A 16,342-nucleotide genomic window follows, 5' to 3' on the forward strand; every position below is an offset into this window, starting at 1 on the left:
GCAAATTTTACAATTTAAACCGGACAACACACACCGGGGTGCAGCACAGAACCTCTTGCTTTTCTTTTTGGTGCACATTAGCATCTTCAACTTGGCATTTACACACTTTGCATTTATGGTATCTTGCCTTTTTTTTCCAAGACGTGCATGATTCAGTGAAAATGGTCAGTTCAGTCATGTCGACATCATACCAGCAACATGACAAATTTCACTATAGTTGGGCTTCCCCCTGATAGTTGATGATTTGAATCATTAGTCAAAGGGCCTGAGTTTCTTCCAGCCCAAGGACTAACTTTCAACCAGTCAAGCATTTGTGTTTTTTTTCCTTTGTCAGTCAGTATGCATTACATGTACAGGATATAAGAAATAAAAGCTTACAAAAATGCACAGGGAGAATAAATCATCAAAATTATAAATTTTTACATTAGCTGGGACACTTAAAAATATCCTCAGGACCAAATGAACTGTTAGTTGATTGATGAGAGAGGGTGAAAGGAGTAGTTGGTAAACAAGTTTCAGCTTTTGTCTTCTGTATCTATATACACATAATAATGTAACAGTCTGACAGGCTGTACACTTTACAAACTAAGTCTCAAAATCCCCACAAACCACAAAACTAACTGTGACGGAAGAGGAGAAAAGTGACAGAAAAATAAAGCAAGTAATGTTTGCTTGTTGTTTGTGCTCGTCACTGACAGGTTCAGATTGTTATTGTTAGTGTATGACAACATTATAGAAAGGATCACGATGATGAGAAAAAGGTAAAAAGTAAGCATCATTGCCAGCTTCATTCAAACTTTACAGAAACTAAATAAACCTCACCAAAAACATGATGGTTCATCTTTCACTGTCAAAAATCACCAACTCTGGTTTGGTCGAAATAAATCCTTAATTCAGGCCATAAAGTAGCACTGAGCGTTCAGTGCAGGTGATGCTGGACAGCGGCTGCAGCTTTGGGAGAGAGGCTCTGCAGGTCCGCTGGTGTTATAACTGAACTAAAGGAGGACACACACTTTTAATTTGTCTGAGTGTGTGAAAATCTGATATTTTCACATCACAGATGATGAAGACTGCGAGTCTAATTAGTACAACAAAACACAGGCTCATATAGGAATTTAGTGTGGCACACTGCACTGTAGAAAAAACAGGGATGAATCATTGCCCTACTCTAAAGTTTCAATGTCTATGTCTGTAGAATGTCACAGACATGATAAAACTGGACAAAGCCAATATGTTTCTGATGCTCTCACTCTTTCTCTCTCTGGATTATATTTATGCTGAATTGACAAGAAGTCTGTCAACATATAACGCCTTCAATCCTGTGTTTCTAGAGTTATGTGTTTTTGCAGACACATAAGAAATTGTTAACATGTCATATTATCTTATATCTTAAAGGGAGCTTAGTGTAACAATTTTCCCAGAGAGCGCAGAGAGTTTCCTGATAATTTATGTATATTTTTTAACATTTTGTCACCACTACAGTAACACTGTCAACAAGTGGAACATGTTCATAAATATCAATTAATTGTTAACATTCCTAGTTAAAGTACAGTATTGTTGCTGGTAACCTGTGTGTTGGCAGCTCGAGTCCAATACACAATTCTTCTAATTATGTGTGTAAAAACAGACAAAAATGATGACAAAAATGCAGCAAGAACATTTTCTGTGAGGGCAAGCCTTTAGTAATGGAAGATAGATTAGCTAGATATTGGAATAGTTATTCAAACAGTATCGCTGAATTGGAATAATTTGACTACAAAAAATTCTCGGACACCTGTCACTTTATATCAGTCAAAGATCAGGTCATTTAGGATACGTAGGTCACAGCAGCCACAATAAGCACATCAATATAAAACAGACCCAAGATAGAACCCTGGGGGACCTCACAAAAGACTGGTATGGTTGGGGCGGAGGCGACTCCTCCTACCCCGACAGTGAGTGACACATTTGTTTTACAAGTATGACCAAAACCAAACTAGAGCTACTTTACTGAATGGAACAGAGGTTTCCATGAGGCTGCAATTAAAAAAAACAGTTTGCCTAAATATTTATCTAGCACTACTGATAAAACAGTTGCTATTATATTTGCATATTTTATTGCCTGATGTATCATTTACTTGCCCAGTAAAAAGTCTGTTCTTTTGTTGTTTGCACTTAAGAAACTGGTAACTGTAACTGCTTTTTGTGGTAATCTAGTCTCTTAAATATCATGTAAATGAGAAACCAGGTTTCCTGAATTGCAATAAAATATGGGATTAAACATGGCTGGATTTTTGCTGGGAAAACCTGCTGAATATTTGGCCATATATGCTTACTTGGGTTTCTGTATTTTTTCATGCAATACTAGAATTGTTACTTTTGGATGTGTTCAAAGTAACTAAAACTGAGTCAAAAAAAAAAAAAAAAGCTAAAATCAAGTCAGTTTCCAAAGCTGAACAGCACACTATTTCAAGACATACACACAAACAAACAAACAAACAAAAAAAAAACAAGAGCCACAGACCATCTCAGCAACAGCATCATATGCCACAAATACATTCTGGTCCAGAAAAAACAGCATTTCAAGAGTACATAACTTCCATATTTTTATCTATTTCAGAGACAAACGGGACAGGCAGGTGGGACATAGCAGGAGGAACGTGATTTGAACCGAGGTTAGGCGTTATCTACCTAATTGCCAATGGACAATGTCTACAGTAAAACATCACAATGGACAATATCATTGCTGGGTTTAGTCTTTGTCTCCACACATGTCCATAACTTAGTTATGTTTAATAAGAAAATAATAAATGGGACATGGAAACATAATTCAATGAACAGCAGCAACAACCCATTTTAACTTTCTCTCTCACATGTCAAAAACTGGACTTTAGCAAGAAGCTATGGCAACTCTGAGGAGACACACCACCTCAAATACAGACATCTTTTAAATCACAATGTTACAATTGTATAGGATTCAGTTGTTGATTGTCAACCAATATGATGCATGATGACATTGTCCATCAACCCAACCCTAATTTGAACGAAATTTGATTGATGGGTGTATGTCATGATATTATTGGTTGGTTCAAGCCTATGTAAGTATAGGTCACATTTTGTTTTACAGGAAGAAAACAATTAGATTTTGATATAAGAAGAGAAAGACATTAATTTCTTATATTCTTCTGGTATATATTTTTATATAGGTGCCAGATATGACCAGGGACAGGATCTAAAAGGGTTATGCAGGCCTTAGTTCAAGTGCAGTTGCATGTAAACACAGGCTTTTAAGTAATCATGCTGCAATTTCCCCCCTTAACTTGGCTTCTGCCACTAACCTGGTTTCTTGTGTACATGTGAAAACACAAAAGTCAGATGGTTCATGTATGTATTCGTTTTCATTGGAGAAGGAGAGCTGCAGTGCATTAGAAGATTCGCCTCCAAGGCGAACACAAGCCGCCTGATGGCCTGCAATAACCCAGAGCAGATAACATCAGAGGCTACTGCTAGCAGGGGTGACATTTAAACAATCTGTCAGGGCTGACTGTGTATGTGCCTGAAAAAAATCACCCAGGGAGAGGGAGGGAGAGAGAATGAGGGAGGGACAGAGCAGAGAAACAGAGCTTTTGTATGCCTATATGTGTGAGAGATAGCAAGAGAGAGACAGAGAGTGTGTGAGAGAGAAATACAGAGCAAGAGAAACGGAGAGAGAAGAGTTGACATTTACTCACTATGGGTTCTGGAGAGCGTAGTGAGACTACATTATATATACACACCACTGATAAATGTGCTCAAGTGTGTCAACCAATATTCACCAACCAAGTTCATAACAAATTATATGAATTAATATACTGTATACAGTATATCATGTTCTTGGAACATTCAAGCATCAACAAAGTAATGTCAGACATAAAAATAAGCAAAAATAAGCCTATGTACACCTTCCTGCCTATGTACACCCTCCTAATCTCCACATGTCAACAACCGCCAACCCACCTTCCTGGCCTTGACCCCTCTTCACACAGATTAATTAAACAACTGCACCAGCAGAACCACTTCCCATGACATGTAATAAGGTAAGACCGTAGATCGTTTTGTACTAGAGGTGCCACAATTAGTCGATTAATGGATTAGCTGTCAATTATGAAATTAATCACCAAATATTTTGATTAACGTTTGAAGTATTTTTTTAAAGGAAAAATGTCCAAATTATCTGATTTTAGCATCTAAAGTGTGAATCTTTTCTGGTTTCTTTAGTCCTAAATGACAGTAAATTGAATAACTTAAAGTTGTGGCCAAAGCAAAACATTTGACGACATCAAACACTTATTGATTAATCAAGGAAATAATCAACAGATTAATTGATAATAAATCACATGGGGAGAGGGAGGGAGAGAAAAAGAGGAATGTGGGCTTAGTCCCAGATCAAATGTCAATTAAAGGGCCCTGAAAGTCATTTTCTGTGTTTGCATTGTTAAAAATTGTATGTATTTTTGTCCTACTATGATGTCATGTCCAATGTATTTATGTATGTATTTGTCTCCTGCCTTAATGTTTATTATCTGTAATGTTGCAAATGGAGCTACTGCGATGCAAGAAAAAATTCAGACTCTGACAATAGAAGCATCATTATCATCATTACCCCTGTGTTGCTTGTATAACAGTGGAATGGATGATAAGGGTATGATGAGGTGGTAAAAAGACATGCAGTGTTCTCAAATAAAGGATCCATCTGCTCTGCTTGGGGGAGAGCCTCATAATAGTCCTGATACTTTTTATCATGCTTGCAATCAGGCCAACACAAAACATCAGAGAAAACTAACAGGAAATAATCAAGGAAAAAACAGGAAGACAGCAACTTCCCCTCCGAAAACATAAATGAAAGTGGTATATGTCCAGATAAAAAACTGCCAAACACAAACGTCTTTTTTGCAGCTCTACAAGTCCTTACATGTTTAGCAAGATGACTAGAATATCTTTACCACAGAGACCTCATTCATGTTTCACTCTTTTGAGCAATATGTGCATAAAGTGATAGTGTGCAGAGGGATCTATCCACAAAGCCCAGCTGTCCATATGGTCAACATTCCAACTGTGACCCATGTAGTAGGGTCCACTCAAACACATGGAGCCCTCTTGGAATGTGTACCATCATCCCCTTGAAAGTCTGACCTATTTATCCCATGTAAAACCTCCTATCACTGTTCACTGTCAATTAAGGACACAGTAACAACCACTGTTTGTTGATAACTCCTTTTAGAATATGTCACACCTGATCACAGGACACATAACAGGAGTGGGATGAGAAAAACTGCATGGGGTAGAGGTGCCAATACCGAGCATTAGCCTGACTGAAATATGGCTTTGAGGGGTAGCCTAAAATAAAAAAGGATTCAAACCAGCCTAATCCCTTCGTAGCAAGCCGCGCCTCATAGTAAAAGGGGACCAAAGACAGAAAGAAAAAAATGAAACCAGACGCAGGAGTTCAACAGCTTTCTCTCTGGTGTAATGCAGCCTCTGACATGTTGATACAGCGCAGCCAGCGGTAGCTTCAGTTACACTAAATTTAAACTAGACAGATGCCACACATAGTTACTCATGCCTCGCCCCGGGAAACAAACGTCTCATTCATCACACTGGGTGCTGGGACCCCCTCAGTTCAGCAGGGTTAGGGGGCACCCACATGGTGATCTAGCCCCACATGTGGACCTCATGCATGGCCGTCTGACCTTTAACCTCTCTGTCTTTTATGTTTTCATAGAAATATTGGAAGTTGTAGGTCTATAAACTCAAATTTTCCACCACACAGTCTACACAATTCACAACTCATTAAGGCTAAAGACAAATGCATGTCTAACTTTCAAACACTTCACTGTCCTTGTTCTTCCTTTATAAAATGATCCAAGCTTCGTATGTTTTCCTCTCTTCTTTTATTTTTGCAAGGTTTTCAATTTGTGGTGACACTGGTTACAATAATTATGCCTATATCAACAAGTGTTAATGTCCTCTATGCCTAACATGTCTACATAAATCTGTAATATTTAACATACCAACAACCTTTACAATTAAAATTGCAGTGTATACAACATCAAACAACATCAGGAAAAATGTGATGGTGAACACATTTTAACCTTAGACTAGGTACCTAAACACTAAATTGGACATATATGCTGTCAATGAGAAATTTCTGTCTTCTCTTGTCCTTTTAAGGAAGGTTTAATATTATTTCTGACAGACTTCAGAACAGCTTGTACTCTATTGACAGCTGCTTGACTGAGTGGTGGCTCCCACCCCTCAATATAAAAGTCTAGACTACACACAAGACACACCTGGCTAGAGTTGGGAGTGCCGACACACTCACCTGGCGATGTAGCGCACAGCATTCTTCCACTCCTCTCCCCGTTAAGATCGCAAAGTGCTCGAGCAGTAAAAAGTTGAAGGCTGCAGACGTACTGGAACGAGAGGGGTTCTCCTGCACTAAGTACAAACGAGTCACTAAAACCTGCCGCCTGCCCTCTGCCACTCTCTTTGGGAGCTCAAAATAGTCCACCATGAGAGCGATGTAATTTCAGTCTTTCAGTCTTTCCCACGACAAGGACTGAGAGGACCGTGCTCTTGGTTCACAGAAGCAGAGCAATGAAAACAACACAGACAAGGGCAAAATTGCTTTCTCCACTAGCTGCTCTCAGTTTGATCATTTCAATATGATAATGTGCCTTGTCATATCCAAGCACGACAAAGACAATCCTGCAGGTACAAGAAATGCCGCAGCCCATTAACAGACCAAAGTCAAACCTGACTAGTCACTAAGTGGTTGTGGTGACTGCTGGCATCTGGAGATTTCATTAGCTCAGATCAGGCTCTCTGATGTCACTGGTGGTCTCTTTCACATCCTGAGAAAGCAGTGAGAGAGGAAAGAAGCCTCAGTCGTCCTGGTCTACAATGCCCTGTGCTCATATGTTGGTAAATGACAAACTGCAAAAACTTCTTTGAATTTGTGACATAAGAAAAAGCAGGAAAATAATCAATGTACACAAAAAGAACGAAAAAAGGTCTAGACAAGGAGAGTAACTGTTCACGTTCCCCTTACCAGCAGCTAGAGAGCAGTGTGCCCCCCTCTCCCTTCATTCCACCCTGCCATCTGAACCCCACATGGCATGTCTGGGCAGAGAGCCAGACACCTCCGCTATGGATCTACAACTCTGCCACCCATAAAGGGCACTTCTGCCCCCCTGCCTCATACCACCTCCAACGCCCAATGAGGCCGCTGCTCGTGACCTGCATAACCCTAACTCACCAATACCTGTTTCTACCACTCACACAGCCACTTCACAATAGACACTCTATCACAAATGGGCTAAGTGGTACTTTGAAGGATAAGCACAAATACATGTTGTAACATACTGTAAGATGGATTGTGCTGTTTTCATATATGAAACAAGATTAAATAACTGTGACAGGGAATTATGTTCTATAATTAGTATATACAAACAAGCTTAGCGCATTTGATACTATAGATGAAAGCAAATTTGCGGCCACTGTCTACAGAGAGCAAAACCAATGCATGCAGGTGTTCAATACAGCCACTTTCAGTGCTGTTTGTTTCACATTGACAGTCAGCTATTACACTACAAAGAGAAAAGGTCTGGGACTGATGCATGTTATGCATACAGTCAGTTTAAATCATGACATACATATCTCTTAACACATGGAGTTTTCCCTGCTGGTGTAAATCTACAGCAAGCTGCCTAAGTGTTATTTTTTTCTTCATCAGCCTAAAATTAAAAAAAAAAAAAATACTGAGCTCAACCATCACGAGAAAAAGTGCTGGCAGCTGCAGAAAACAAGTGAAACAAGATCAAGCCTTGATGACATGCTAATAATGAAAACATAACACCATATGTTGCTGCTTCACATAGTGAAAATCTCTTAACAAAAGGACATTTTCTTTCAGTTTTACTGTGAAGATGTCTAAAGAAGTAGAGGATAGAGGGGTAACTTTAAAGGCAGTTCATAATTCATGATGTAGGGTTCACTGACATCTTCGAACTGCTTGTTCTATCATACTAACTGAATAAAAAAGCCAAAAATATTCCAAATTTACTGCAGAACTAGCAAATATTTTGTGTTTTTATTAAATAAATTGTTTAAACAATTAGGCAATTTGATTATCAGGAGTACTATTCATAATTGTTGTCAGTTTCATCAAATCATTGCAGCACTGAATTGGAGTCACTAGAATTTCATTTTTGGTGCACAAAGCCATGAAAACTGACATTTAAAGTGATCAGCAAACCAGTATCCTAGTTGGTTGTAGGCCATTTCCACTGGAAAAACCTTCTAACAAAAAATAGTTCCTACAAAAACTTTAGACAGTCAGGTCTGCAGATTTTTCAGAACACTTAAGCCACTGTCACTGAAAGGGCATTGTGTTGTTTTTGCTGTATTGTTCATTGTAGCCTAATTTTTCAGTGCTTTGAGGGGCAATGAAATTTCATTTATGTCCACTGTATTTTGATGGTGGCAAAAGTGAGTCAGAATGTTTTTTTAACTGTGTGAAATGACCAACTTCAACCAAAAAAATAATAAACACTTTGATTAAATCGAACATCCTGGTCTTCATAAACATAAGGTTGAGTCACTGAAATGATACTACAATGAACAAATGTATGGACTTGGCTGGACTATTATTTTCCAAAAACCTTAGTCAAAAATCCAAAGAAATAAATGCTGCCATTCAGTTGACTTTTACCAACACAAGAGGATTTGGCGGATGCATGAAAGAAAACAAAATCAATTGGACATTAAGGGAGATGAAGCAGATTTTCTTTAAGGACCTCAAACAGTCACAAAATTAGAGAAGCTGGAGTTCCAAGTCAGTCTGAAAATCAGTAAATCTGAGCTGTCATACAGAGTTGCTACTTGTTTTAACAATAAACAAAAGACCAAAGACAAAGGCTGAAAATAGCACTGTATAGCATTTCACTTCTGACTTAACATATTGTTTACTTGACTTTTCCACTCCCTGATGTGTATCATAATCTTCCATTATATTTGTTACTCCCCTAGCATTGAGTCACAGCTACTGACTAGAGCTTAGAGTGGGTAGGTTTGGTTTTGACTACCATTTTAATATTTTTTGAATATTTGTTACGGCATTCGTTTTAAAACGTTATTACATCTTACAGCAGTTTTAGGTATATCTCACACCTCCAGCACAAACAGTCAAATTATGCCTTTTCCCATGATATTAGTAGGATTAGAAAACACAGATGGGGCAAAACCACATACAATTTTAAAGAAGATGAATGGATTGTGACTAACAAAGCCTCTTTTTTTTAAAGATTTTTTTTTTGGCCTTTTTGCCTCTATTTGAAAGGGATGGGTGAAAATATGATATGCCAGGAAAGGGGGCAGACAGAGAGCGGATGACATACAGCAAATGGGCTACAGACCGGAGTCCAACTGGCGGCCCCAGCCATAGGGATGCCCCACAACTACCTTTATTTGTTAGATCATACACCTGGCAAGATGGGGGAGGTAATATTTAGTGTTAGTGATTCAACTAATCATATAAAACTAACTAAAAGACTAGCTATTTTTTAACATTTAGTCAACTGTAAACTAGGTGAACCAAGTTTTGAGGCCAGTGCCAATATTTATGTTTGAGAGTTTAAAAAATTATGATATACTGGATACGTCTTTTATAACATAAACAAATATTTTCAATAAAGAACCCTTAAACCTGATTAAGCTATGTAGTGAGCTGTACATTTTATAGGCCAGTTGCAAAAATAATTGTTTTTAAATTGTTGCATTTACCTTTGACAAATCTGTACTGAATTTTCTTGTTACTTACAACATACAGCTCTGGAAAAAATTAAGAGACCACTCTCACAAATGTTTCTTAAATCAGCATCTCTACATGTATGGCAGCCAATCCGTTCCAGTGTTTGTTAGATTCCAACACAAGCCTCCTCATTCTACTTAATGAGACACTGATTAGGTGATCACCTGAATCAAATCTTATTTTATGAGGAAGATTATAAAAACAACTGCTGCGATTAAACATTGAGATTATCCCACCAATATTGATTTCTAGACTAAAATATTAGTGTTGTGTTGTTTAAAAATGAATATGAACATGTTTTCTTTGCATTATTCGAGGTCTGAAAACACTGCATCTTTTTTGTTATTTTGACGAGTTGTCATTTTCTACCAATAAATGTACCAAATGGCAATATTTTAATTTCAAATTTGAGAGAAATGTTGTCAGCAATTTATAAAATAAAAAAAAAATGTTCATTTTACTCAAACACATACCTATAAATGGTAAAACCAGAGAAATTGATCATTTTGCAGTGGTCTGTATATGAGTTAACCAATACATCTTTGTTAAAACTGGCCAATATTATTGGCTTACCAATTGATTGATCTGGCCCTGGCACAAATCAAAAAATCTTAAAATCCAGGCATGTTTGTATTCAATTTTACTCCAGTCAGGTTTGGGCTTCAGCAGTGTTCCATTTGAAATCATTTTCTGGATCTATACTACACTGAATAAATGTCTTTCAAGATGTGGCAAAAGAGTAAATCTCAGTAATTCATTAGGTAATTTCCCTTACTATGAAAAAGAATTTCTAAAAGAGATTCTTCATTGTCAATTAAAAGATGCCAATTTCTTGTCAGTGAATAACGGTGTTGTTTGGCTTGATTTTAAAGCTTTTCTTTGACTTCGCCCTAGATTCATTTAAGTGAATTTTGAATGATCCCATCATTTCTAGTTAAGCTGATTCACAGAGGGCCTGTTCTCCTATTCAGCTGGCACTGTACATAATCAGGGGAAAACCCTTACAGTAAGCATGCCTAATACCTCTGAATAGAACAGTGGAATATTTCACCTCAAAGAGGTGACTGTTTCCTGAGCAACAAGAAAACACTCAGAGAGAGAGAGAGCACGAGAATGAAGAGATAGACACCCAACAAACACACAAAGACGTGCAGAACAAAAAAGACAGACAGAGAGGTGGAGCGTTATACTGTACCACACAATTACACAGATTTTTAATTATGTTCACATATGCTGGCAGAAGCGCTGAAACACAGCAAGATAACCAATAGCTGGTTGTACAGGAAGCTGACATTTACTAGTTAGCGCCATTAAAACAATGTAGAGATTTGTCATAAACATGAGCAACTGGCTTCCATTAATAGCAACATTTTTGAAAGCTAAGTACATTATTGTAACATATTGTAACTTTTGGTGCAGTTTCTAAGAAGAGATACAGTAAATGTGCCACTGTTGTTTCATTTTTATGTTTTTGGCAACATTGTTTCTCCCTCTCACAACAGAAGACTACAAATGGCTACATAGATATTGACAATTACAGTATAGTTCAAGCAACGTTGAACAATAAGAGGCTCAGTGGAGTAAAAACCTGTCAGATATTCACAGTAGAAGTTCTCCAGGTTGTTACAAAAACAAGCCCTGACTTGATCCTTGCCTTCAGAGAAGGAGACCAACTCAGGAGTGTGCAACTCCCTGTTACTCTGGCTGTGTGATCCCGTATTACACTCCAGTTATTAATTTGGACAGGCGCCCCCCTTTTGGGCCAAGTCATACAGTCCGGACCAGATTAAAACCACTTGCACAGTGGTGCTTTTATTCCTACGCTTATTCCAACTGCAGTTTTTCCCCTCGTCCCATCTCCAAATCAAACTTCTTTTTTTAATCGAAGGAAAAATTGATTTAAGATTGCACAAGCCAAACCTTCATGGAGTCATTATTTTGCCAGAGTTTCAGGAAAAGGACACAGCCAGAGAATTCACAAATTCCAATGGTTTAGGCCCAAAGACAGAAACAAACGAAAAGCTGAGGGTGGATGCAAAGACCAACACAATTACCATTAATTAATAAATTTGCTGGTTTAAATCCAGCACATGACATTTATTATATCATAAATCAATTAGCCTCTGTACAGTGTATACAATCCAAAAGACCCTTTCACACATATTAACAGATTGTAACTGAATAATCAACTTAAAATCGATAAGGCAGCAGCTTCTGACATTCACAGGAGTAACTAAGGATGTTGTGTTAATATTTTGTAATATCAGATAACTGATCCACAGCCACTTCAGTGACTTGTGTTTTTCATTTCATTCCAACACCACCCGAGTCTAGCTGGAGGCATCTACAAATTCCTTTTTATGAGTATCTGTCTTTATTTATTAGTTAGGATTCCATCCTTTTTTACAAACATTAAAGGAATTAACACAAATTTACTTCTACTCAACATTAGCAAACATGCAACTGGCTGTCATTCTGTTGCCTCAAGTGTCAAGTAAATATCAAAAGGGTGAAATCTGCTTCTGTCAGTCATAATATATATCATCTTCACTTGGTTACATTTGGATAGGCATTACACTCCAACAGAAACTGCCTATTGCTGCCAAAATGAAAACACGCACTGTTGAACTTGAAAAATAAGTTAATTTATCTACATTTCAAATGGGATCAATATAAGTAATAACAATAATCAGTCATTTCAGTACTGACACCCGTAACATACTTTAAAGTCATTTTTGGAAGATACCGGTAAACTTACTATTATAGCATCCATCCCTACAAACAGGCACTAAATGTTATTTTAACTGAATGTGACCATTTGTATGTCCAACAATACTACTAATGTTCTCTACTGCCAGACACTAAAAGCAGTTTGGCAGTTTTTTCTCTTTAAACAGAAAACATGAATTTATTTTGTCGTCGTTAGCAGGTACGGCAATGTTCCTAACACTGTGTGACAACATGATATATTTATGCTGTACCTGCTTGTTTCATCACTTCACTGAATCTACAATACACTTACAGTGATTGAAATACTCAACTCACATTTTTATGTCTGTGACATTTCATAAACTGGAACAATTTTCAGTGTCTTGTATGTCATTTTAGACACATTACTTGTAATTCAGTGTGAAATACCTGGCATCATTGAAAGCCTGGGGGATCTTTATCAAAAATTCAAACTGTTTTTGTGTGTGTGATGACAGATGCACACATGGTTTGCAATGCTTACATACACATAAACTACACTAAACACTACAACTAAACTATACACACAGTTTCAATTTAGAATGTTAAAATGTAAAAAAAAAATTAATCTGGCAAATAAAGACATTAGTTCACTTCATAGCCAAAATAAAGCTTTTTCTGATGACTAATTTGTTTGTTTCTGTTGTTATACTAATGTAATGATCATCTGTAATTAATAATTAATTAATTAACCCAGGCACTGCAATTTATTTTCTTCTTCTCTACTGTGACATTAATTTACCAGATAGCCTCATGAAAGAAAAAATGCTATCCTATCCATGTCACATGTATATGAAATGATTTCCCTTATTCATTGCATTTCAGGCAATCTTTTATGATGTGTTTATCACACATGTTCATATCGCAATGACGATGAAAAAATGATTTATCAGCAATACCATATAAAAAAAAGTTTAGCCTGAGGGAGGGAGATACGGCAGTGTCATGCAGCAAAGATCCTCAATTAGACTTAAACCCAGGGCATCTTATTTAGCATGATCATGAGCACTTGATGTCAATGATTGACCAAGACAAAGACTATTTTTAAGTTCTTCGTATTGGCATATTGTTTGACACACTTTGAATCAGAGAAATATCTGACTCGTAGACTATTGTTTGAATTTTATGTTTAACTTGGATGTAAAGAGCACATTACAGAAGACATATCCCCAGGGAGAAAGAAGATGCCTTTTAACAGATTCAGTATATCATTCATTTGCCATGTTTTTATAGCATTTTTTACATACAGGAGACCCAATGAATCATAATAATGATTATACATGTCACTGTTTTGTATATGTCCCTAACATACATATCCCTCTTTTGTTTATTTCCCTGGGTGACACCAAGCACACAAAACAAATGTTTCATTAAGCAGCCACAGAGGATAACCCATAATTTGAATGGCAAACTGATTTCTAACTTGGAGGAGTCAATGTAGTTTTTAGAGATATAAGACTGGACAGCAGGTCTATTAAACTAGTGACAACGCTGACAACTTTTAACAAACTTAAGCTTGCTTTAACCAGTTGGAGTTGATTTCCACTACATTCTCTAAAATATCGGGTTAATTATGGAATTGAAATTATGCCTTATAGGAAACTTGTCAAGGTACAGTAAAGAGGGCAATCTCACCTGCATGAATGCCCTCTCCTCTAAAAACTTATTTTCAATGTTGTGAGTTGATGTAAAGATTCAGGGTGGTATGGTTTGATTTACTTAAATCCTCATTAAAAACATTTAAGCTCAAATTAAATCATAAATAATACAACACATAAGTTAACGGCACACACACTTCTATGGTTGGAAAATTTGTTCATTTCTCACCCTGTCGCACACACACATACACACACACACACACACACACACACACACACACACACACCTATTGGCATACGTACTGTAATGTACCAATGCACATATTCATCATCTATATGTGCTCACATAAAAACAATAACAATAGTTTACACCTACTGACAGTACAGATATGATGCTAACTACACATAGCAAGCACTTGCAGTGCCGGTTTGGAGTGAGTTGAGTGGTGACAACCTTGATAAAAGAAAATACAGTTTTAAACGTCTAAATTTTATTTGTACTTTTATAAGCAAATAATTCAAAATTTAATCAACGATTTTCTTTACCTGGTAAAAGCAGGCTGTGTTAGATAAAGCTCTCAACCTGTAATTAACTGTATATGAACAGGATTTATTGTTTTTGTAGCTGTACCATCTAATTATGTCAATAATGACAACTAACTCATGCATTTCTGTTAATTAAATTGATACACTTGATACACTTTATTACTCAAATTGCACTGTATAAAAAATAAATATCTAAAATAAAGTAGTTGCTGAGTGCTATTCACGATGAAGTAACAGATTTCAACAGCATCTGTCCTACGTCTGACTTATTTTATAAACATTAAGTGAATTAAAGTTTTGGCAACAATAGCTTGTACTACTTTGCATAAATGTGCCTCAGACATTCAAACTGGTCCCTCTCTCTGACTTACAGTATATCAACCACACTGTAACTGCTGCAGTCCCGCCAAATTTACACAGCTGAGAAACTATCTGTTGCAAAGGAAAAAAGAAAAAAAACTGTAGGTGACATTTCAGTTAAAGTTTTAACTGGATTTGCAGTTGAAAAGGCATATGGCAATAACAGCACAAATGCTAACCTGCTAGCATGTCAGGCTAATGACAGCTGGTGTTGTGGACATTAGCTGATACAGCGGACGCGTGATATTTTAATATCTCCATTTCTCAAAAAAACGCTGGTTAGGGTCGGTTCCTCTTTTACAGAGCAGACGGTATTTAGAAGTCGAAAGTCGCCGGGTTTCATTAAGCCAACAGTAGCAAAGTGAATAAGTTGAGTTAATGTTACAGCATATTGTGCCGTAAGTTTACAACCAGACAGTCTATACAGTATGAGACCGACTGACCTGCGGGGCCTAACGGCTGCTGCTGCCCGTCCTCTCCGAAGATCAGCCTGAAGTCCAGCTCCTCATTCCCGGGGCAGTTTGCAGTAGTCATCGGGTTTGACAGCTCGGGTTTTACCCCGCCACTCGACCGTCGACCGCTGGAGCAATTTATGCTCTCCTAAAATGTCACATTTACCGACTGCCACGACGCCGAACTTCAACTTTTGTTCATTTATTAACTCAACAGCATTTGGCCACACACAACGCGAACTCGTGTGTTTTTCCTCCCCTCGTTTGACAAATCCAAAATACAGCTCGTTGGATCCTCTTCTTCCTCTGGCAGCTTACTGGCTTCAACTTCAGAGAAAGTCGCCTCCTGCCCCCTCTCTGTCTCTCCTTCCCTCACTATTTCTCTCTGTCTCCCGACCGAGTCGACAGCAACGAAGTGCTTTCTCTGCCAGTGTTTAATGTTCGTTATAGAGCCACTGAAATGTTCGTTTAATTGCCCTGTTCCCTCTTTCTTTCTCTCCTCCTGTATGTTTCTCTCTCCGGAGCTCCTATCCCAACTTTTACTAACCCCGCGTGACAAGGCAGTTCCAGTGGTGACGTCAGCAGACACAACACAACACGGGGCGCGCGCACGCACGCACACACACACACACACACACACACACACACAAAAAAAACAAAAAAAAACACACACACACAAAGCTCCTCGGCTATGGAGTTGATAAACAGTTACCAGAGTAATGAGCCTGAAGTATATTGCTTTTTTTAAAGCTTTTTTTGCTTTCTAACCAGAGTGACATTTTGGTGCATGGAAAGTAAAACACACATAA

At 37.7% G+C, this 16,342-nt stretch overlaps 1 protein-coding gene across 4 annotated transcripts in view; it reads right to left on the reverse strand.

The window, feature by feature from the left end:
- Positions 1 to 16,098, reverse strand: part of nfatc3a (nuclear factor of activated T cells 3a) — a 77,900-nt gene extending 61,802 nt beyond the window's left edge. Inside the window, exons 1-2 of one of the 4 annotated variants that reach the window (XM_084719736.1) lie at positions 15,525 to 16,098; positions 6,775 to 6,872 (exon numbers count right to left, since the gene is read on the reverse strand). Coding sequence is in view for 2 of the 4 variants with exons in the window: in XM_084719718.1 (XP_084575844.1) it covers positions 15,525 to 15,615 (91 nt within the window). In the remaining 2 variants the exon portion in view is untranslated. Of the gene's footprint in view, positions 1 to 6,308; positions 6,462 to 6,774; positions 6,873 to 15,524 lie in introns of those variants that run through there. The other 3 variants (XM_084719718.1, XM_084719727.1, XM_084719747.1) reach the window with 3 other exon arrangements.
- Between the last annotated feature and the right edge of the window lie 244 nt (positions 16,099 to 16,342).

The sequence above is a fragment of the Lutjanus erythropterus genome, chromosome 1 (genome assembly GCF_056507025.1).
Source record: "Lutjanus erythropterus isolate fLutEry1 chromosome 1, fLutEry1.hap2, whole genome shotgun sequence".
Lineage (NCBI taxonomy): Eukaryota > Metazoa > Chordata > Actinopteri > Lutjaniformes > Lutjanidae > Lutjanus > Lutjanus erythropterus.